At 39.1% G+C, this 25,225-nt stretch overlaps 1 protein-coding gene across 1 annotated transcript in view; it reads left to right on the top strand.

Annotated features, from left to right (window-relative positions):
* The first annotated feature begins 6,655 nt into the window (after window positions 1–6,655).
* LGR5 (leucine rich repeat containing G protein-coupled receptor 5) overlaps window positions 6,656–25,225 on the top strand; it is a 91,548-nt gene continuing 72,978 nt past the window's right edge. The window contains exon 1 of the mRNA XM_030451210.1: window positions 6,656–6,961. Coding sequence (XP_030307070.1) covers window positions 6,753–6,961 — 209 coding nt within the window. The 5' untranslated portion in view covers window positions 6,656–6,752. The remainder of the gene's footprint in view (window positions 6,962–25,225) is intronic.

Raw genomic sequence — 25,225 nt, 5'->3', positions numbered from 1 at the left:
TTAACAGATCTGAACCATGTCTATAAACTCTACATTTTAACTTATTTCAGACATTCCTTTAAAAAGAAAGTCCTGGAGCAATCATGCATTTTGAAATTTCAGTCCTAATAACAGCAAATAGAGGGATATTCAAACCACCCAGCATGAGCAACTGTATTGGCCTTATAAGAGGCTCTAAGGTTTCCCATGTGATCACAATGGACAGAGAGAAGAATTCCCTCAGCTTGAAGCCAGAGGCCTTCTGCAGGTACCTCTGTCTTCACTGATGACAGAGGAAGGAAAATGATCTAATATCCTGTTCCCATATTTTGTGGAGATGTTACATGTTATAGATCTATGCTGACACTCTGGTACAGGGGGGTTTATAACAATAAAATTCCTTCAAATAAGCTGCTTGCCTCAAAAGCACACACATCCCAAAATAATCATGCCTACCCCAAAGTGAGATAATCAGCCTTGCCAGGGAACACAAAACAAGCTCAATGCATATAACAAATATGTTAATGTTATATAAAGCAAATTCACAGACTGTTAACACTATCAAGGGAACTTTTTGTACATCCATGTAAGCACTCTACCTGACCTGTGTCACTGGCAGGCTCTGCTGGAGGCTTGGTACATGTTCTGAAGGTCACAGACCTACATATTTTTCCTCTCCTCCCTTTGTGTCACTTTGCATTATTGCAGATGAGACTCCATCAACTTCAATGAGTCAAGAGAGATCAGTAATGTATCTTGACAGTTTATCACTGTGGTACAAAGTGAGGATGAACCATGCCCACTAAGCCACAGAACATTTCAACATCTGTTATGTTCAATTACATACTAAAAAGAGCTTTGTTGATTAATTTTGCACCGGGCAATATGACAACAGCTTTCAAAAACCTTTTTTAAAATTAAGTCCTGTATGGTATGTCCTGTTAGATTTGTCCAAAGTCCTAGTCAAGAATAGGAAAAGCACTGTTATCACATTGATACAGATATTTGAATTGCTTTTGTCTTTCTCATTAATGAAAAATTCTTGACTTGCCTATCTGCAAAGTTTGCTTTTTCTGTGCTTACACCTCAGAATCCAAATACACAGAGAGAAAAATAAAATACAAACCTCTCCCCTTCTAGAGAGGAATTTACAGGAAAACAAGGTAACACACCACATCTAAGGCCTTCCTACAATTTGTCACAATTAGATGCTTCTTTCTTAGGGGTATTTCTTCCTTTTGCATGGCAGCTCATCCCAAAATTACTGAAATCATTGCAACCACTACAAAGAATGGAAAAAAAGAAAATAAACATGTTATGGTGACCTCCTTCAAACAACTACAAAACAGTGTAATCACTCATTATACAGTACCATGCAAATAAACAGGAACCCCTGAGTTTTTGCCACACAGACACAGTGAGACAGAGAAGGAAGGACAAAAACAATTTGGCAGAATTTCTCTATGAGCTGCTAAACTAAGAAATGATTCTATGCATGAACATGTTATGTTTCAACTTGTCTTTTACCCAGGGAAGAATGCAGTTTACCACAGCACACAGAGGACATAGAAACATACCATGCATCTCCACACATGCACACATTCAAAGGTTTTATGTTTTAAAAGTGTTAAGGAAAAAAAACAACTCTGTAACCCTCTACAAACTGGAGTTAATGTCCTCACAGATGTGAAGGTATTGACATGAAGTCCTGATTTTTTCTTGCATTAAGTGAACAGTATTTTGGAGACCTTCCTCAAGTTCCCACTGATAAGCAAATTATGCAGCACCCTCTGGATGGACTTACTATTGTGCTATAATGCACAGTAATGCATATTTAAATGTTTGGCTCTGACAACTGATATAACATGGAATGAGTAGCTATTGATTACTTCAGTAGGGTGAGAAAGCAGAGTCCCAAAACACAACACATCCTTCCAAAACTCACATTCTTCTTTCAGAGAAATATTTGAGCCCAACTTCCACTTGTATTCAAACCTACTATGTGTTTCTCAGGGTATGAAAAAGCAGTGTAAATCAGTTGCAATGATTTACTGACTATCAGAAGGCTCAGTTAAGACCACAATATAAACAATTGACTGAAGGAAGGCTACAGCTGATCTGATCTACCTTGCTGCCACACTTCCATGCAGTACAGTTCTTAAGTAACCATGTCATGGATGTTGATATGGGCCTCTGGGGCTACAAATGAGACAAGTTTTGAATGGACAGTTAGATATAGCTTGGGAAAAAAAGAGCAATGAACCAAAAAGAGACCTCTTGCCTGTTTCAAACATTAGTTATTCTAATAAGAGGTATTAATCTTCATCTAATGCCTTGCTATTCTTCATGTCCCTTTACAGATAGTTTACAAGGTCTCTTTCTTTTTTGGCATCACATGACATGTCACATGACATGTACAGATAAGGTAACAGACCAGTACATGTCAGAGTTCAAAAAAGGCTGTAGAAGCATTAAGTGAATATTTCACCGATGTAGCAAATATGTGCTTTAAGCAATACCTTAAAGGATGCCCTTTAATTCCCTAAATGATGTGACATCCACTTCAACTCAAAATAATAGAAGGTTCTCTTCATATAGCTTATTTTCACATCTTCACTCTGACACATGGCGTTTATTTCCTAAATAGAGAATTACTGTAATTATAATTTTTTCCTGTTTTCTTTTCCTAAATGCCTACCTATTAAAATGTCCCTGGGTAATCCTGCCTTTTCTACGAATGTTGCATGCTTTACTAACAGATATTTTCAGATTAAAAATAATGTTCATGTCAGCATTTGCTTCAAAATTATATGGATATATACTGTCACTGTATGAATTGTAACAGTAATGTTAACACTCTTTTTCTATTTTTGTAATTTATTTCCATAAGCAATTTTACTACTGAAGAATACATCATGTGAATCCAAGTAAATCTTACCAATGAAATGTTTGACCTTAGGACTACCATCACACTTCAGTATCGTTGAAGTAAGTGTGCAGCTAGGTGGCAGTGTGCCAAACAAAAAAATCAATGTGAAAAGATTATTTCTAAATATGCATGACATAGCCTTAAAAAGAATTAAAACCTGGACAAGACTTTGTTGATTCACATAATTCATAATATCATTGGGACTGACAGGCTGTAGCCATGTAGTAAATTGGGCCAAGGTAAATAAAGTCCTATATTCCTTTCCAGTTCTAAAGAGTGACTCAGTCCTAACCATCCTACACTTCAGGTATCAGCATTTATCATTATGTCATTATTATGAGTGATACATGATGCACAATTATGTGAACATAGAGTGACAGGTAAATATGAAATCAAATTAACTTGGTACAAATATCCTTCTGCTGCTTATATAAAAATGCTATATAGGGATAAATCTTAAAAGACATGCACTATTCTCCAGGGCTAGCCAGAGTAAAGGGACAAATCGGGTGTTCTGCAGACAGGAAAGGATCCTTCTGCACAGATCACCAGGCAGCTGCAGCACTGCTCTACAGTAGCACAGCTACTGGAGCTTTACACTTGCCTGATGAACCCTCTAAATGAACTTACTTCAACACATGAAGAATTTCTTTCCCCAGTGGGCAGAAAAAGAAGCCCTACCCTGCACAACAGCTTTATTTTCCCCACAGTCTAATCACACAGCTGTATTGCCTCCTGAGAATTTCATTCATTCCTCCTGGGAATCCTTCATTCATAGACAGGAAAGGGAAAAACAAGCTACATTCAGTGGTAAACTACTTCATCCTTTGCTGCTGTGCCTTTTACTTTGGCACTGTCTTGGACTTGCCTTAATATTTAAGCACTAGCTGCTACTTTTGTTAGTGCAAGGTCTACTAACATTTCTGCCTCAAACTCCATTTTGGCTGGGACAACACAACATTTCAGGATCCAGCATAAAATCCCATTGTTAAATTTTATTCATTGTTAAAATTAGTTCACCCGCTTAAACTTACAAAACAGAAATAGCAGTGAACACTTTGGATACTTGATTTTCTTTTTACTGTCCTGTATTTTCAAGTGACCTTTCACATAACATCTGAAACCTGTCATGCTATAAGTAACAATCTGGAAGATGTATGCTAAATATATATATATACATTGTATTCTGACATATGAATTGTTATGCTTTTGTGTGTTAACAATACATAACACATTGTATCGTTTTGTTTATTCATAGTAACATTTTATTTTTATACTGATAAATCTTACGCTGGAGGCTAGTCACATTATACATCATGTTCAGAAGACAAGGTTTTTTTGCTTGATTATCAGGAAGACAGGAAAATTCAAGAGTGCTCTGCTGAGATCCCTAAGGGGTTTGTTTACTACTTCGATGAAGCTGAAGATCACTGACTGCTGTACCATGGATTTAATTCCAACTGACCAGGACATTATGATCTGAGACCAGGCTCAGGACATTCTGAAATGTCAGAAAATGCAGGAAATTTTACAGTTCCAATGTCCTTTCAGAACACTAACAGCACCTCCCAGAGACGTTACCAAAATGACAGATGTTTTTCCTTTTCTCTTTATGGAGAACCAGAGACCTATGAGAACCATGAAAAGGAAATTACAGCTTAACTTAAATGCACAAAGGTAGGAATCATCTATATGCATTTCTAGCAAATCCTGCTTTTAATCTTGAAGCTACTCTTATTTCAAAAAATCTTTAAGTAAAAATGTATGAAAGTACATTAAATATTCCAGAGAAAGTCCCTAGATGAACTAATGTTTTCAGGCAAATTAAATAGCACTCAAAGGAGGATTTTTACAGCCAAACCCTCACTAATAATTAATCTACGTCTAACTTCAGATATCTTGCGCAAGCTGATAGCTCCTCAACAGAAAATGAACAAACAGTATACACTTTGCTTTCTAGAACAAACAAAATACATGGCCTCAGGTTATATAAATACTGTTTCACTACAGTTATGAAAAATGTTTACTTATTTGTTAAGTACAAGTATTGCTGATGTCTTTTGGCAGCACGCATTGGGGACTCTTAAGATGATGCAGTACAGGTGCCTAGTAGAAACTGTTTCACATTAGAAGAAAGTAAAGTGTTCACAATTCACCAAACCATTAGCATGTACCTATTCAGCACAGCACAAAGCTTCTTAAGACCCATGAAATTCAGTGATGAAAGTATTGCTGCTTTGCACACGTACTAGACATGGGTATAAAACCAACAGTTTGGGGGAAACAAGTTTACTGGATAGATAACATGGTACATAATGAAAACTCTTCTTCTCCCTACAGAACTTTTCTCCTCAGGCGTTTCTTCAGGATCATTTTATGCTTTCAACTGCTGTTTTTATTAGTTTAGAATAATGAGATGCTTGGGGAAAAGCTTCCCAGCAGCCCCATAGGCCTGGATTTATAAAACACTTTGGTTTGTCTAACCAGCCGGACAGAAGATTCCTTTCTTATTATTTTAAATAACGCACTTGAGCTTCATTACAAAATTCTTCTGCAGCTCGGATTACATCAAATGATGGATCAGAGGAGATAACAGGGATCATAAACTGGGTAGAATATAACAGCGTGCATTTTGCTGGCCTTTTCATTAGGCTGCCATTTCAGACTTAATTGTAGATTCAAAGACAGCGTAGCAGAAAGCCTTAAACTAATGTTCTCCTGTGCGTACCTAGTAGCCTAATGAGTAGTCACCAGTCGAAACAGAAATTGGGCAGGGACTGATTTATTAAATGGTAGCTAGTCCCAAGTCTAGGGCTTGTGGTCAACAAAAAATAAAATAAAAAATGTTTAAAAGATTTGCCATCCTTACATTTCCCTTACCAATGGCTTTGGCACAGGCAGTCTCAGAAGAGTAGTGCAAAGGCCGCTTCCCACACAGCCTGAGGAGTGGAAACCTCTGGCAAGAATGTGGATGAGGGACAGCTCAGGAGCTTTAAAAGGGCAAATTCTATACAAATCCTGTTTCCCGTGGCGACTCGTCACCTTTAGAAAACTGCTGCATGTTAGCAAGCCTGCAATTTAACCGAGTGGGAGCAAGGGAAGTCAGTGGATGCCCATCCATCTCTGAGCAGGACCACTGCTCCGTCTGCTGTTGGACTGCTCATGGATAAGCAGCTTTCCTCACCGAATTAAGATCTGGGTCAGACCCCGCCATCCCAGCCCAACGAGGCACCTTTGCCCCACCACCTCAACTCTGAGCCACCCCACCTCCCACTTAGCCCCACTACCTCAGAACCAAACATCCCCCCATCCCCGGCAACAACCTATGTTCCAATTTCAAACACAAATTTGGGGAGGTGGGAGGAGGTGTGCGGAGTGGTGGCGGGGAGACGAGTGGTGGCGGGGAGACGGTCCGCCCCACCACTTTCAAGAAACGTCCATCAACCGCGCCCCTGCCCTGAGAGAACGTCAGTCCTAAAACGAGGCCCCAGGCACTGCGGTTGCGGGCCCGGCTGGGAGGCGGGGGAACCCCCGCCGCCCCGCCCGCCCGCCCGCCGGGCCCTCGGCCGCCCCCGCCCGCCCCGCTTCTACGGCGGCGCGGGCAGGGCCCGCCACGCTACGGCGGGCAAGGCTGGGGCGGCGTCAGCTGGCGCACGGTGCCGGCTCCAGGGCTTTAAAGCAGCGTGTAAGCTGAGATGCTACCACAGACAGCGGCGCGGCAGCGGCGGCAGCCGCAGCAGGAGCAGCTCCTCCGTGAGCCCAGACGGGCGCCTGCCTTTCGTCCCCTCTGCGCCGCGGGGCATGAGAGCGTCCGCCCCGCGGCTATAAGCGTACCCCGAGTTCCATGGCGACGTTCCGCGGGGCCCGCGCCCTCCTCCTTCTCCTGTGCTGCCTGCTGGGGCTGCGGCGAGGGGCGCAGGAGGGCGGGAAGCGGCCGCGGGGCTGCCCGGCGCCGTGCCGGTGCGAGCAGGAGGGAGTGCTCCTCCGCGCAGACTGCTCCGACTTGGGGCTCACGGCTGTGCCCGCTAACCTCAGCGTCTTCACCTCCTACCTGTAAGTGTGGGTTGCCTGTGCTGGGGGGACGGGGAAGGAAGGGAGCACTGGGGACGGCGGCAGCGCGGTGGCCCGGCGGCGGTGACAGGAGATGCGCGGGGTCGGTGCGCAGCCGCGCCCCTGCCCGGAGAAAACACCCGACTTCAAATAAGCTTCTAATCGCTTTTTAATCAGGGCGCGAGTTGTAAAGCCTTTATGAATATCTCGCTATCTCAGTGCCCGCTCCGGCGCCTGGAGGATCGCCATGTGATTTGCCGTTTAGAGGGTAATTAAAACCGATTGCAACAGCGGAATCCCGATTAGATCTACGGGGACGTTATGTTCACCTTTGCTTCCCGGGACAGGGCTGTGAACCGCGGTTGCTGCTGATTTAATCTTTAACAGATCTCCTTTCGGGTTGAGGAAATAAAATAAATAAAGGAATAAATCGTGCGAGCGAGCGACCTCCCGGGAGGCGGGCAGCGCTCGGAGACCGGTGCGGTGGTCAGGTGGCTCTGCTCCGACCGGTGCCGGGCCCGGCCCGCATTACCCCACCGGAGCCCTCCTGCTGCCTTGGGGTGCCGCCCGCACCGGGCATCCGGGCTGCCGCGCTAGGAAACCGCCGGATCGCAGCGTGTAGGCACAGAGACGGAGAGAACGGAGAAACTTTGAGTTGTCCAACAGATACCCAAAAGGGAGGAATTTTTAGAGAGGAATTTTTTTCTTTTGTTTCCCTCTTTTTTCTTTTTATGTCAGAAGGGTCATGGTTTAGCCTCCTTTGGTTTTGTGTGTTGAAAGGCGTGGTGCATTTTAAAGTGTTATTATATTGTTCTCGTTACTGATTTCATGCAGTTTATTGTGGTTGCATGTCCAGAAGCTGGCTGATTTAAGGGTCATCCTGCATATCCAGCGTATAGTATGCCTGTTTCTGGAGGTGTTTGTCCATCTGTATATTTGACGTGTGGTTGACATGCTTGCTGCTATGGTTACTGTAAAGACGCTTTCGCGGTATTACATCTGAGGAACTAAAGTGATCGGTCTGAACTCACTTCTCTGTTAGTGACATAAAACATACGTTGCATCTGAGAAAGAAAAGTAAACTAAACTAGAAATAGCCTTTCTAAGAGAACTACAAATATTACAACATCAGCAAGGTAGAAAATGAAGTGCAACCAATACAAGTGTTAAGTATGTGTTAGGAGAAAGCTTAGTTTTGTGAAAATAACATTGGTTTAACAAGAGGATGTACAGCTGAAAGACACTTCTAAAGGTCATGCATGTAAATATTATTCTGAAATTTCACTTAACAATATCAGTTTCTACTTATTTTACCATAAACATTTCAAAGTCAGAGCTAGTGGTAATGTTAAGGAGCAGGAGTCAGCGCTACTGAATGATGATTTTCTGTAGAGTAGAACTTTGGCTATGCATAGTAAAGATAAAGTCTTTAAGACATAAAAAAATCTGCCACTGATTTCAAAAGTAGCAGATCAGGGGTTTGAGTAGATTCAAGATGCAGTTTTCTAGAATGCTTTGGAATAAAGATAACAAAGGCATATCCCGTGTCTAGGGATAGATGTCCTAAATTCATGGTTGCTTAGAGGAGTCCTAAAACTGGAAAGATGTTAGAGAACCTACCGTTTTGACTGTTCTGTGAAGATAAAGTGAACACAAATATGCATGATGATGTCAAAATACCCCTCTTGTGTTCTGCTGTTGAAAAGACATACACCTCAAGTAATCTGCTTCTCAGTAGGATTGTCATCTGGTCTACACTTTTTAGTCCTCTTGTTCTGCAGCAGGAAAATGTCTCTTAGTCAAGATTTCTGTGATGTTCAATAGCATAAACCCTGAAGAAAAAAAAGCATAACCCAACACTGTGGACAGGCAGATTTTTAAATGACAACTCTGCAGTCACGCAGTAAAAGACATCCAGTGTAATGGTAGAAAAGACTTTCATACACATAGGTAGCTGCACTCACCCTTTTCCAAATTTTCCAGGCCATTATCCTTGAATTAATTAATTACTGTCTTATTAAGCGTTGTATCTCATGTCTGTCTTCCCTAAACTACTGTTGAGTCTCATTTTCTGTAGGTGGCTAAGCAATGCTAAATTTTAAAACATACCTGCTTATTATAGAGATGTTGGTCTTTCTGAGCTTCATAGGAGCCACTCAGATTCTCCTTGATTTATTTTTGCTTCCCCAGGAAAAAAAAAATGTATTTTTGCATTGTGACAATTTTTACTTCAGACCAAAGCAGGAGATTAAAACTACACCAACTCTCTTTCCAGCAAATAAACCATCTTCTCTAGATAATTCTTTCCTTTCACAGGACACATGTCTGGCCAAAAACTATCTGCAGTACTACTTTGTGTTAAGTTTGAGCTTTTAAGATTTTTTTTTCCTGAATTTCTCTCATTTTTATCTTATTTGGGTATTTGTATAGGAAAGAAAAAAAGGCAAATGTTTCCCCTGTGTTCACTAGAAATTGTGTGAGAAGTTGAAATACCAAGGTCATTAAGGTTTGTTGGTACAAATATGCGCAGGGCATAATATATTATGGTGACCGAATTGTGCATGGTTTTTTATGATGCTTCTCTTCCATCAGAGCTAAATGTAGTCTACAGATGGACTTGCTGCACTTTTCTCCGTTCTCATTTATATTCCCATGCAGCAATTCTTGCCTGCCATCACAAACCGTTTAATTTATGATTCTGTGTCTGCTGCCATGAATAGTTGGACTTTTTTAAAAGCAGACAAGGAGAATCCAGTAGTTTCTTTCCATTACTTTTTCTTCATTTACTTTTAGGCTAAATAAGGTACTCAATGTATTTAATGCAATTTCTGTTGACATAAATGTGAATTCCATGTGCTGATGAAGGTCAGCACTGAGTCTCTGTTTCAAATTAAGAGCATGTCGCTTTCCTATCAGTGAAAAGAAGGGGCTAGGAACTATAGGTCTCTTGCACATGGGACCCTCATTAATTCTCAAAGTCTGTGAGTTAGTGAAATATTGTTACCATTTACTGTGATGTGGAAAACTGAGGCAAAGAAGGGCCTGCTGAAAGTTAAAGTTTATGACAAAACCAGTAATTAAAGCCAGAATGCCTTATCCAGACTCCATTCTTTATCCACAGCCTTACCCTACTTTTATGTAATTACTCATTAAAATTCGTGTAGAATCTGACAGCTTCTAGTGAAGAATATTTAGTATTGTGGATATTAAAACAAAATTATTTTCATATCTCATGTGATGATGATATAGGAGATAGCTCTTAAAATTTTTGAGGGTCTCTGTTCTGTGCCTGGATAGCACAGAAAAATTAATTTATTATATATACCAGGACTGTCCAGCAGTTCAGGTGCTTTGTTCTTTGTGAAAAAAAGTTCTCAGTGGTAAACTTAGTGGAATATTTCAAGTGGAATATTAAGTGGAATCTTTTCATAATGTTACCATTTTAGATTAAAATAGACATGCATGCGTACATTGCACATTATGGCATGTTACCTTTTACATTATAGTTTATTTAATGAGCTATTTTGGGATAGGTATTGTTTGTATATAAAAAGTAAATTTTGGTCTTAAGGTTCATTGATTGCCATATTATATTTGCTGATAAATATTCCTGCAGAGTACATCAAAACTCTGTAGGGTATCTGAAAGTGTTTAAGACTACTAAGCAGAAAAATGATTAAAAATTGGGAGAAAAATAGAATGTTTAATTTTTGATGATTAAAAAGTACATTCCCAGAAATTAACCGCACTTCTGAAATAGAGAAAGATTGTTGTTCCTGTGTCAGAAATACCCCAAAAAATTAACACCAACCGTCTGCAGTAAATTTTTATTATTTTAGTCATTCTGATTTCACAGTTCAAACTGAAGTCCTGTCTGCATCTTCATCTAAGTTATCTTGGGAAGGACTGTAGTTTTCCAAAGAGATCAAACACCTAGGTATCTTGCAAAAACATAAGCTTTTCTCTTACAACTTCAAGACCCTTTGTGAAGATTCAGGTGCTATGTATGTACTTAGTAAAATATCTACCTTTTCCTAGAGAGCACTTCTTTACATAGCTACAAACTTTATAAACCATTTTTGCACCTTTCTAGTTGAAGTAAATTATTTGTATGTGGTTTCAGTTAACAGTCAGAGACTTTTCACAGTTGAGGATCCAGCTTCTGAATTTAGAGTTTAACATTAAATCCCCCTTTTAAACAGGGCATTTCCTCTCAACTCAGGACAACAGGAGATACGCAAAGGTAAAATGTATGCATAGTTAAATTGGAGGTACACAAAAACTGAAGAAGTAATACCTGGTTAAAATTCATATTTGCCAATTCTCAAGGCACATGTTTTAAATTTCAAAACATATCAATTCAAAGTCAGTTTCTTTGCAAAAAAATTGTATTAAGATCTGATTTAAGAAGAGAATGTCACAGTACTGAGAAGAACTTCACACTGCTTCCTAAAGAGCCTTGTGCTGCTCAGAAGGGGGGAAGAATTTAGGCGCTCACCCACTACCTCTCACCTTTGTAGCATTTGCTCTGTGGAAACACTGCATAAATTGACAGAGAAATGGAATCTGTTTTAAGCTGGGAGACTATAAGGAGCTCATAGGGTGAAAGCCCCTTCGCTTTGGTTTCGTATCTGAAGTGTGTGGGACAGCTGAGCAGGCACAGGGAGCCTGACTCCAGCTGAGAACCTGTGCACTGGGCTGACCTTCCCAGTTAGCATGCCATCAGAGATTAGACTTTTCTCAAGTGCTCCCTTGTTAAACACAGTCTTTTCTCCAATGTAATTTCTCTTTCAAATGTTTAAAATTGCAACCAATTTTGCACAGTCCAGATCACTTTTTTTTTTTTTTTATTCTGTTTGCTGGACAAGATAATATTTCATCTGCATGCATTGCTTTCTGAATCCTCTCCTGGTTATTTAAATTGCCTCGATTAATCCAATTTGTGCTATTTTCCCTGACTTTCTTCCTTGAAGTGCCCAGCAGTTCTGATTTTTTTTCCCAGTAAAAATAATGGTAAACAGTTTGTGGTTCCTTTAGTTCCAAATGAACTGTCAGAGGGCAAGAACACGATGTGGTATTTTTGACATACCAAAACAGCTTTAGACTTCAGTTAGAATAAATTAACCTAATGTCTTTAAAAAGAATGAGATATGATCAAAGCATGCTTACTTCTCAGAGATTTAGCAATTCATGAGGCAAATCCTTCTGCTGCATGCTTTCTACTCTTTGCTGAGGAGACCTGAGAAACTTCTGTAAAATTTTACTGATAAAATGTGAGAAATTCAATGCCTGGGGAATTAGAAAAGAAATCATAGTAGTTGGGAATGTTTGGGCCTGAAGTGGTGTTATTGTTACTTGCTGAAGGAGTGTTACCCTCTTTTGGAGAGATAAATCTCAGAATCAAGATCTAAATGAAAAATGCACAAAACTAAGGCAATGAACAGCTTTGATGATATATGACAATAACTCATGGTGTCCTGCTTTTAGTCCCAAGAAGCATGCCTTTTTTCCTAAAAACCTATGGCCAACAGCTTGGAATGTTTGAATTAAGAGACCTTTGAATGAGTATTAAAGCAGAAGCACCCAAGCAGATAACACCATCCTGGCGCATCTGTGCCATTTAGATGAAAAAAGACCTCCATAAGCTGCTGCTCAGAGAGGTGTCATCACTCAAAACCAAGAGTGCACAACCCAGCTAGTATTATACTAGGTGCCAGAAATATCTGGAACTCCAAGCAGGAATGAAATGGAATAGCAGTGTAGATCACCAAAGCTGGGTGTCACCTTGATATCAAGCCCCTTGGCTTGATACGATCTTTTGCTAAGTGTGTTATGTTTCAACTCCCACTTTCAGTATTTTGCTGTATTTTACTTAGCAAAAGTAAAATACTTGTGATTTTTTTTTGTGTATGAGTGCCTGTGTCATACAAATTTTCCCATGAAAAGTATATAATTTAAAATATATTTTGATGTGGTATTTATGAAGGGGAAGTAGGTGTAAAAAGACAAGGTGGTGTTTAATACTACTACTCTGTCTTTTTTTTTTTTTCCCTATTCCTTCCTTTACCAAAGCTATGAGCTTTGGGTTTTGAGGAGGGTACTGTCCACAGCACTAAGTTCCATCCCAGAAAGGACAAGTTATATTTTCATGTGTAGACACTGCTGAAATAAGCAATTACTCTGAAGTGTTATCCCTCAATGACAGTTAAAATACTCAGCTACTCCTGAATTAAGATTTGGCTGGTAACAAATGGGCTGTTAGTTTGGAACCAATTGTATGATTTGCCTCCAGTCCTACAAATACTTATCCAGATACTTAACTTTAGTGTCAGGAGTGTCACTGAAATCACATGTGCAAATGTTGTCAAATCAAGGCCTTAAATTATTCTAAACCAATTATCCCTTTCCCCAAATATCAATTAATTCATGTGGAATAGTTTCCCTAAGATGTTTGGCTACACTGCCCCATTACATAGCTTAGAGCAATATCAAAAATTGTTTCAAAGCCTTTCTTCAAAAAAATTTCAAAATCTTATGTAAACCCAGTATTTATTTCAATCTGGAACAAAGTGCCTTTCAACAGTATAAATTATATAATTGCAATTAAGTAATTTTAAGAACATGTTTTTCATAAAATATTGCTAAAACCCTTTGCATTATAATATAAAGATACAATAATTTTGTGCAGGATTTATAATACTGTGTGTGTGGAGATGTGTGGGCAAATTAACAAAAGTAAAAAACGTATCATCTTAAAGCAGTACAAACACCCATAGCTCCCACCACACAAACTCTCTTTTCTCTTTTTTAGACACTTGAATGTCTTTTTTTTTTTTTTTAATTGAAGGTAGCTATGCTTTCTAATGTTACCAAACTTAAGCATTAAGTAGGAAAGTAATGCAGAAGTATTTGCTGGACTGGGAGTTGCAGTGTATAATGACTGTGTATAACTTAACCCTTTGTGATTTTTTTTTGTGTATGAGTGCCTGTGTCATACAAATTTTCCCATGAAAAGTATATAATTTAAAATATATTTTGATGTGGTATTTATGAAGGGGAAGTAGGTGTAAAAAGACAAGGTGGTGTTTAATACTACTACTTCTCTGTCTTTTTTTTTTTTTCCCTATTCCTTCCTTTACCAAACACCTGCATCTGCTTTCCTTGAGCAAATGTTACATCAGTGGTATTACACAGAAATAAAACTTCCCTAGCCCTTGTTTCTGCAGCAGTAGGCATCTTAAGATAAGTTGCACCATGTCTTCTGGATCCTGTGATAATATAAATGCTAGTCTGAGAATGAGACAACAGATGTAAGATGATGTCATCATTAAGGGAAGACTAAGGGCACTGATCTGGCATTCATTGAGTTGGTAAATGAGTCTCTGTGTACCCTGAGGGGAGAAGTAAGTCATAGCTGGCAAAGGAAGCAAGTAAGATTAGACAAAATTCTCTCTCACTATCACTGAAAGTTACCTGTTCTGAACCACCTTGGTGAGTAACTTGCCTTTGGGTCTTTTAACCTTGATCAGTTTGGCATGGAAATTAAATTTTTCTCCTGTTGGTCTTGCACATGATGAATGAAGTTACAGTTATGCTTGTGGTAGTGGGCAGACCAGGTTGTCCCATGTCTAGAAATGAGATAATCCTTATGAAGGCACAGAAACCAAACTTTCTTGCACACCCTGGTTCACAGAGATCACCATTTTGGAAGTATGAGGAAAGTGCAGGAACTCCTGGGAATAGAATGTACGATCAGCTTGCTCTAGCAGGGATGGAGGTAGTGAGACCTTTGAGTTCAGCTCCTGGATACAGTATTACAGAATTGTCATTGTTGGAAAATACCTCTAATATCACCACCTCCAACTGCCAACATACACATACCCTCAAGCCCCTTCCCCACCACCCAAAAAAAAAAAAAAAAAAAAATCACCATGCCCATTACACATTGCAGCACATCCTGAAGTACCTGAAGTATGTCATCTGCATGGTGTTTAAATCCCTATAGGGGATTGTGACTCCACTACCTCCCTGGGCAGCCCATTCCTGACTACTCTCTCAGGAAAGAAGTTTTTCCTAATACCTAGCCTAAACCTCCCCTGGCCATTTCCTTTTGTCCTGTTGTTACTTATTTGGGAGAAGAGGCCAACACCCACCCCCCTTCAACCAATAATGAAGTAGTTTATAAATTCAAGAAAATGGTTCAACTTTTCTTTGATGTATGTGGTATCTGGGACATCTACCTATATCTGAGTGTGATTGATTTAGCAGTGGCTGATAAATGATGGAGAACTTTAGATTAAAAACACTTAATTAGGAGTATGGCATGGTAAAATAAGGTGAAATCACAAACCATTTTCTTTTCATAAGGACGTGAGTCTGCCTTTGTTTTCCTTGTGGCTGGCTATGTGGACTGAACTCTGTGGTGTATAAGATTCCTTTTTTGTAACAAGTGAAGTATATGCAGGCATCTGAAAACAGTGTTTGACCCACTGACAAGAAAATACAGGATCCATATGCATGGTGAAATATGGAAATAGGGAAGTCGTTCAAAGACAAGAATTTGGAAGAGGACCAAAAGAAGTGCAGGTTCAACTTTGTGATTTGACAGGGGTCTCAGGGAGTAAATTCCAGTCCTACAGTGTCCCTGCATAAAGCCTCACTATAGTGACTTTAACAATTAACAGGCACATACAATTACAGGGAAATTAACAGAGAAGGAAAAAGGGCTTAGTGAAGAAAGAGATGGTAGATAGTTTGAGGATGTGTCTATAGAGTAATGAAATGTGGCTCTTATCAGGCAGCTCAACCAATTTTAAACCCTCAAGAGAAGTGGCTGTAATGCACATCACCTTTTACATTTGTGGCATGTGTCTGTAAGACTTTGTAAGGTATTTTTGTAGTTATTATCAGAAACATATGTGACTAACTAGCCCTAGTGGAAATAATACTGAAGTATATAATTGTGATGTTGTGAAGAGTATGGGTTTGCAGTACTGCTGACAGGTGTTTTTAAAAATTGAGTGTAGAGCACAGTAATTGGTAGTGGAGTAAGGGTTTCATGTTGTATATTTCACATTGTATTTAGGCTTAGCCCTGAAAATCTGGGAAAGCTCATGGTCTGAGACAGCTATAAGTCCATCAGCATTTGGAGCCTTCATGCTGCCCTTTACCTGTTGCTTGTACATACATAATGGGAGCCATTGGTGCCAGAACTTTACTTCTCCCTGGCCAAGAGAGAAGATGTGAAAGAAGGGGCAGGAGAAGCATTATGGTATATTCTATCTGCCTGAAGGCCAGAGATGGTACAGAACACAGCTGGACACATACATTCTTAAAAACTTGAAGTACATGTTCTTAGAATGAAACAAGTGTTTACTGAATAATGCTATCATTTAGAATAGAAAAGGCCATTGTGTGGAAACAGATTTATGTAAGAGAATATTGTAGTAGAAGTATTTCTTAGGTTATATGGATTATATATTTAAAATAAATCATTATAGGGAATGGAAAAAAAGAACCAGTGGCAAAATAATCTGTGTATGTCATTCCATGTGTGTAATTTAATAAACTTATGCCAAGAAAGACTTCAGGTAGTTCTCACTCTGCTTATAGTACTGCAATTAATTGAATTCTGTGAAGTTGGTGTGCTAAAAGAACTTAATTATAAAAAATTAAAGATTTTGGAAAGTCATTAATTACTGTAATTAAAATGAAGCATTCGATTCAGTTTTAATGTTCTAATGTTTCACAGAGAAGCTTTTAGTATGTCATTTCTGTTCATGGTGTCTGTATGAAAGAATAAAATTCTTTAAATTTTTTAGTTTTATTTTTTTTAGAAAAAAAAGACTGGAAGCATTCAGCCAAGTGTTTGTTATTGCCTTGTTTGTGTCAAGGTGTAGACTCTGGAAGGAGAGTTGTGTTCTGTGTCAGGGAGTTGCAGTCAAGTGTACAGAGTTTCCAGCAGTTCGAGGAAGAAGGAATTCTGCTTTTGCTTTTTGCTTTTCTTTTGCAGTCTCATGTTGTTGATAGTATCCAGTGGAAAGAACAGATTATTTTGGAGGATACTTGCACAGCACTGTGATACGTTGTTTCCATTTATCCTGGAGGTAAAGAATTGTCACAACAAACATTACCAAAATCACATTTCTCTGTACATATTAGTGCCTCAGCTGTTTTGCCTCCAATGGCTGTCTCCAGTCTGTGAAGAATCCCATAAACCTGAAGCCAGATGTGCTCTCTTTTCTACATTTATCATTTATGCAGCATCTTGTAGCAATGTAGCTCTGTGTTCCTGCCTGTCTGACAATGGAGCAGTGCTGTAACAGCATCAGATTTCACAAGGAAATACCCAGATTCACTGGATCATAATATTTGCAGTGCTGTATGTCTTGTGTGGGAGGTGTGGAGGGAAATGCTGCATGTTTTCAAGATGCTGCTAGATTTATCCCTTCTATTATAGGGTTTGTTAAAACAGTGAAGCTAGAACCGAAGCTCCTTTTGATGATATGGATTGAGCTCCTGGTATGTCACAGTTAATTTTATTGCAGAGAATTCTGTTAGGTAATGGTGAGTCTAATCAAAGGGAAATTACTCACTCTCTATCCAAATACCACCATATGTTATGTACACAAGCAGAGTGGTTTTCAATATTTGGCAGATGAATTACTTAAGTACATAGTGATAGAAGTTAATTGTAAATAACATTCATTAGTGGTTTTGATTGTCTCAGCATGGAGAGCATCTATTAAAAAAGCTCACAGCTTTTGTAAGGCAGCATTAAGGTGGTTGCTTAATAAATATGCACTGATCAAGATTACACCAAGTGAAAATTAGTACTGTGTGTATCACCATGTAACAATATGAGCTTGGTAAATGGGCAGATGTCCTAGCTACAGGAGGATAATAACAAAAAGACATAAAGGAAAAAAAAATACACCTTAGTAGCAAAGCATTATATCTATATTCTTTCAGTCAGCAAAATCACTACTAGCATTAAAGATAAATACCTACCTAGCTGAAACAGAGGGAAACAAAATTAGACATGAAACAAGCCTTCTGCTAGTTCTTTTTCCATAAAATGGTATCATTTATCAGAAACAATTCTGGCAATTAAAATTCTTGGTAATCTAACATTGGTTAGCCTGCTTAGACATTAATCTGAGTGTATTTTCAAGTCTGTTCAAAGTGAAGTGCATTGGACCAGCATTAGCCAAGGTGCTCTTTGGAAGAGGAGTCTGAAGAGCTGGCAAAGCAAGTAGTGTGTTTGTAATCTGTTTAACTCATGGAGCAGCTCCTGGCTTATTAGGCAAACTGAAGTCTTCAGACGGTGTGGCAGGGCAGCACCTGAGTCAGGCCACTGGGGTGCAGTTAGAGCAAGCCTGGTGCTACTGCAGTAACCTCGGATGCACTCGGGGAATGCATGGTTCAGGACTGTGTAAGCTGACCTGAGAGAAACAGCCCAGGGCTGGACCAGGTGGAAAGGGTGACACAGAACAAACAAAGCTCAAAATTTTTCCTTATGCACTATGGCCTTATTATTGATGGAGATAAAATATAAGGTGGGATTTCTCAGTAGTTACAGTGTGAGAAAGAGGCTTTGAAGTTGCATACTAAGATGATTCTGTAGTGCTGCTGCAGAACATATAATTCTTGAATGTTTTAATGATTTACTATATGTATATTAGTTCCAATTTAAAAGACAATTTTTGAATATATTGTCAGGTGTCAGGGTTAGTATAAAGACATAACTGTGCACAGGGATTGAACTCAGAGAGAAACCCCAACAACATTCAGATATCAGTCTTTATGTCATCATCCATCAAAGTAGATAATGCAGCTCATGAAAAATAAAGAGTCAGCTCACAGATACCCTGGGATGTGTTTCATTAGTCAGAACAGTCAAGGAAAAATTCTATGTGTCTTTCTCTGGCTTCTGAGGAGGTTTGCCTTATATCATTGTCTACCTCGCCCAGAGAGGGTAGAGAATCCAGGGAGTCCCATTCGGACTGACTCAGAGCTGAATCTGTGAGGTACTGCTCCCCACTTCTGTGAGAAATAATGAAGATCTGTCATAACTATGGATTTAATTTAGTAGTAGAAATAGTTGTTTTTTCATGGATCTTAAAAACTTACATCTCTGTTCTTAAACTTTCACATTTTTAAGACCTGACAATGTAACTGCAAGCTTTGCTAGTTCTATGTAAAGTTGTCCAGTAAAATCATTATATGTCTTGTACATATTATGTTTTCTGGAGACATAAACAAATGCAGACTAATGCAAATGTGTGAATTTTGGGGCTAATTATATCAGCTGCAGTGCTTCTGTGGAGATCCTCCATACAGTTTTTAATTCTTAAAGCATAAATATATTAAGGTACAGAAATTAGTGTATTTTTTCTCAGTATCTGAGTCTTTCATTTTGTCAAAATGGAAATACTTCTGAAATTCTGCTATACATTGCATTTTTTCTTGAATACCAAGGTATGCTATACTCATGGGAGTTTGGCAGTCACCCGCTTTGGGACACAGTTGCAGACCCTGTTGTTTTGTGTTGCCAGATCATGTGTGAGTGACGTGACATCAGACAATCCAGCTGTGGGACTAGTAGCACCGTATCATTTACTCAGGACTTGTCCCTTCATAGTAAGTCTGTGTCTGCTGTCTGCATCTCTGAGTGTCTATATGGCTTTTAAGACCTCTATCCTTACCATCTTTAAGCTATTAAGTGGGAAAGAGATACCTCACACTGGACAATAACACTTCTTCAAGCTTCTCCATTTACTATTACAGATCTAGGAGGAGGTTTTTTATAAGGTTTAGCTTTTGAGTATGAATCACAATGTGCATCTATGTAGTATAACTGTTGTGTTCATCTTCTCTCTAAACAAAATAATCTTCATCTTTTTTTGTTGTATCCTTCTATGGTAAGTTTTTTTAATTGCTTTAAAATAGAGTTCTCCAAATAGTGAGTGCTCAGCGAATACAATATATTTTTTTTTCCAATTCTTTACTTACCAAAATCATCAAAGAAATCCAAACTCAATGCCATTGCAGAAGCTTACTTTGAGAGCCATTTTTTTTTTGTTTTGCTATAATTACTGTGTCTGAAAGGCCAACAGGATAAGGATGTAGTAGACACATGGAATTCAATCAAAAGGTAGAACTTGAGGGTAATTAATGAAATCTTATAAAATTGATGATTTAGTGAAAAAGAAGAGAAACAGGAAAGGGAAAGCTTTATATGTATGCTTAATTTTCTGATATGTTTTATCTATATATTTTCTAGTCCTGTCAGCACAGAATATTTTCATACAAAACCATAAGAAACCAAAATGGAGTTTTTCTCCAAGCTGTGAAAAGTAACAGATTTAGGACTTGCTAGATCTATGAGGAAAAACAATAGGAGAGGTAAACCACCAGACGTCAACTTTAAAGGTGCCATTATGTGTCCTGACTCCTGAGCCTCCTGACTATTGCTGATTTCACTTAGCCATGCAGAGCACTGGGAAAATAACTTGGTTTTTTGCAGCTGAATTCTTTGAGTAGGAGCAGCTTGCCCTTGCTTGTTAAGTTTCTGAATTCACAGAATTGAAAGATAGTGCTTAGAATTTTCTGGAAGATTGGATTTGGAATATGAAACTCAGAAAAAGTGTGCTTCTGTATTAAGAGTCCCTCTTCAATAGAGGTAGTTTAAAACAGATACAAGGTTCTGGTTGAGAGAGATTAGATGTGCATGATGGGCAGCCTACACCAGAGTCAGAAAGACCTACCCTTGGATTACAAGTACATCCGTAAGGAGGAAAAGAAGGGTTATACTCAATGGGTGACTCCCATCTGAAGGGAACAGGGGGTCCAATATGCTGAGTAGACCCTCGTCACAGAGAATTTTGCTGTCTCCCTGGAACCTGGGTGAAAGACATCAGTCACTGGGAAACTTCCTAGTTTGGTATGGTTGTTGGACTATTACCCATTACTGACCTTCCATGGAGATGGAGAGCAAGCTAATACTGGTAGTCTAAAAATCAAAGTGAGACTTTGATCAAAAGAGACTTTAGAACCTGGGATGGGTGGTGAGGGATTCTGGGGCACAGATTATCTTTTCTTTTCCCAGTTGCAGGCAGCAACACTGGGGTGAACAGAATAATACAGTCTTTTAATACATGGCTCTGTATTTGGTGTCACTGCAATAATTTTGGGTTTTTTGACAACGGGATGGCTATATGGCACCAGGCTTTCTGGCACCTAATGGGAAACACCTTTCTCAAAGGAGGAAGAGGGTCTTTGCACAAGATATTTCGGGGCTGATTGACAGAGCTTTAAACCAGATTTAAAGGGGGAGGGGGATGTAACCAAGCTTGGTAGTGAGGCCCCTGGGTGTAGTAGCTCATCACTTGTGGGGCAGCGTGGTAGCATTTTTGAGAATCAGAAGGCCTACCACCCCTCAAGGGTGAAAACTGCATGCTCAGGTCCCTCTCTGAAATGCTTATGCACCAGTGCATGCAGTATGGGGAATAAGCAGAAGGATTTGGAAGATCTGTTCATGGCAGGGCCATGGTCTCATAGCTGTTACTCAGACATGGTGGGATAGCTCACAAGACTGGAATATAGTCGTGGATGGCTATGTACTTCTTAGGAAAGATCAACCAACAAGGCAAGGTGGTGGAGTTGCTCTTTATATGTGAGAGCAACTGGAAGACGTTGAGCTCTGCCTAGGGAGGGAGGAATAACGTGTTGGAAGCTTATAGGTAAGAATTAAGGGGCATGCACATATGCGTGAAAACGTTGTGGGTGTCCACTACAGACCACCAAACCAGGAAGAAGACATTGGTGAGACCTTCTGCAGACAGCTGGAAGTAGCCTCAAGATCACATGGCGTAGTGCTTATGGGTGACTTTCATCACCCTGGTATTTATTGGAAAGGCCACACAGCTAGGCATACCCAGTCCAGAAGGCTCTTGGCAGTGTGTTGACAATAACTTCCTGGTGCAGGTGGTGGAAAAGCAAACAAGGAAAGGTGTGTTGTTGGACCTTTGTATTTGTATTAACAAATAAAGAAGATCAGTTGAGGACATGATAGTTGGTGGCGGTGATCATGGCATGGCAGAGTTTAGTATCACATGAAGAAGCAGTAGGATTGCATCTCTGGACTTTAGGAGGGCTAATTTTGTCCTCTTCAAGGACCTACTTAGAGGTATAGCAGTCACATTTATCATCTCATATAAACTTTCAGAAACCCAGAGGTGAACATTTTCTCATTTCTAAAAAAACTTAAACCATTCTCCAGTTGTATGCTTTATTTTTTAAAAATTCAGAAATGTAAGAAATGGTACACTTGGGGCACTAAAGAAAATGTATGTTTATAATTATGAATCATCTCATTATATGCCTAAGTAGCCAGAGACTGCACTTTGCAAGAGACATATGACATGACAAAGCTGATCAGAACCTTTTTTTGTTACCAAGTTTTCAAGCCAGTTCTTTTTAACGTTTTCAAGCCAGTTCTCTATTTCTTCATTACCATATAGCCAATCTGCAAGGATGTTTTATAAACACATTCTATATATACAACACTAAAAGGAATTATATTAAGCATATAACAAGATAAATAGAATTGTATTTTAAAGCCTTGCTTCTCCTGCATGGACTTTAAGGCAAAGAAAACTGTTATATACACTTCTGTAAAAGCGTTTCTTAAAATTGACTTTATTTGTTTTACAGTTTAGAAAACACTGCAGGTAGCCTTCAGAGCCTGTTCAATTCATTATCATTAAATCAACAACTATAGCTTCTTTGTGCCATTCCCTGGCAGGATTAATGGATTTTGAAGTGATTTGTGCATTTAGCAGTGAAAGCTCTTGCTGGGTAAGCTAGTAAGCTTGACTAATTCTCAATTTTGCTAACTTCATAAACCTATTTTAAGGTTTTAACTTTGACTGCAGATCAAAGGTAATGACTTCATGCTGCTACCATTGAATATACAATCCTCCAATACTATTATGGTTAATAAGTGTAAATAAAATATTGAATATATATTGTATGGTACACACGTGAAACTATGAATGTAATGGATATTTTGCAGCATTCAGGAAACCGTGATTTTTGATGGTTTAAAATGAGATTCCACAAAACATATGATGTGTTAAGAGTAAAACACCTGCACATGCTTAAGTCCTTGAAATACTAAATCATTCTGAGCTCTGTAACAGGAAGAGAGAATTTGTATTTCAAAACAACTTAGACTTGAATCAGAAAAGTGAACAGTAATGATCTCATTTGATTTAAAGGTAGCTTGCTCAGTAAAGCCATTTTAACCAGTAAACCATTTCAGCCTCTACCGAGTTTTTCACCTTTCCCGACAACCCTAGAATCAGTATTCAGAAAAGCCTAAAGAAAGGAGAAAAGAGAGGGAAAAATATTTTCAGCCTGTCTGACAAGACTACATAAAAAGCTCATGATCAAAGGGTCTTAAATACATGTTACTGGTGTGACAAGCAACATTTTTGTCCTTTTATTAGATTTATTTTTCTTCTGAAAACTGCAGTGGCCAGTGTATAGTTTGTGAAAGAAAGCTGGCAGGGTTGTATTCTTTGATTCCTAATTAACACCTTCAGTCTCAAAAGAGAACTAACAGAAATATCATAAAATGTTGCAGCTGCATTGTTATTTCGCTTGGTTGGTTTGTTAAAAGTCGGCTGGGCTTTGGCAGCTGCAGTGAAGGAAAAGTTCAATGGATGTTTTGTGTTGTGCCCACTGAAGTGAAAGAAGGCAACCATTTTATTTTCAAATGGGCAGCTGCACAGTGATGTTTAGATGGAGCTAAATGTGAGATTTACTGTTAATTTATAGTAATTGGTTATAAATAAAGTAGCAGTATAGCTTGGCTTTTATCTATTAATGCCATGGAACACGAAGGGAAGTGAGCTATAAAGGGTAAAAAGTGAATAGGAAAATGCTAAAGTGATAAAAAATTCTGCTGAAGTCAGTTCCTTAGCAGTGGTATTCAGTTATGCAGTGTAATGCAGCAGCCACCTTGGAAACACTACTCAAGCCATTCTTTAGAGAGTGCTCTGAGAAGTAAAGGTAGATGTTGCTTTGTCCCACTATAATGAAAAAGAAAAATTTTAATGCTAGGACCAGAACCAAATGCAGCTCTGCCTGGAGAGCACAGGTTTGTGTTTTAGGTAGGAGAAGAAAGCAAGCATTTAACTCTGGTCAGATAAATCTCACCCACATTCAAAAAATGCAATTAGGGAAATATGTAAATCTAGATGTTTCATCAAATGCTAGCTAAGGGGTTACCAGTTCTTTCCTTGCACAATGACTGAACTAAAGAACTTCAGTGTCTGTGTAAGAACCATTGTCCCAGCCCCAGAGCCTGTTGGAAACAGAGTCCAGACTGGCCGTGGGAAATACCTACATATTTGACACAGGCCCCATTTCTGAGAGAAAAGGGGGTGGAATTGAAAGTATGGAGATTTTACTGTTGCATTCTAATCAGCTAATTTGCTTTGATCAGGAAGATAACTAATTTTCCTATGGGCTGGATAAAAGTAATTAGCAATCCAATGCTTTCAAGTTTTTGAAAAGGGTAAAGAAAAGAAGAGCAGAAATTGTAATGGTGGGAGCAAAGTACTGCTTTTCAGCTCATCTGAAAGCATTGTTAATTGAAAATAGGATGGTGCCATAGGAGGGAGGCCCTGATTAAGGTGGCTTTATGGGCTGGGATGTCATTGTACGCTATGATCTACAATGCTACTCAGCTCACCATTTTTTACGGTTAATTTCACATCAGTTATAATCTATTTATATTACATTATTAATATATTTAGGAATCCTTTGTGAAAAAAAGATAACCCATGTAAACAGTATGTCTGCTATTCTCTGCGAATGCTGTTTGATTTCCCAAGGCATTTTGGTGTCTTTCTCTACAACGGCATTAGTGTATTTCAGTGGTTGATTAAAGTCTGGATCTGCTGCTACCATAAGGCTTAAAATGAGAGTTTCTAGGGCCACATGGTGAAATGAAAAACTCTACAGTCAAAGTCACATTACTGGATATCCCCGTCTCATGATTCTGTTAGGTAATGACTACATTTCAGTAGGCATGAATTGTGTTTGTGAGCCTGACACATCCACTGGGGTGTGGGATGCCTCAGCTAAGTTTTGTGGGAGCTGTTTCTCCTCTTCTCCTTAGCTTTTGCCATTCCATTTATGTATAAATCAAGATGCCTTAAAAAATACAAAGTTTCTCTATACGACCCTTGATAT

This window comes from Calypte anna, chromosome 1, assembly GCF_003957555.1.
Source record: "Calypte anna isolate BGI_N300 chromosome 1, bCalAnn1_v1.p, whole genome shotgun sequence".
NCBI lineage: Eukaryota > Metazoa > Chordata > Aves > Apodiformes > Trochilidae > Calypte > Calypte anna.
The sequence above is the reverse complement of the archived record's forward strand: the minus strand, read 5'-3'. Positions and strand labels throughout refer to the sequence as shown.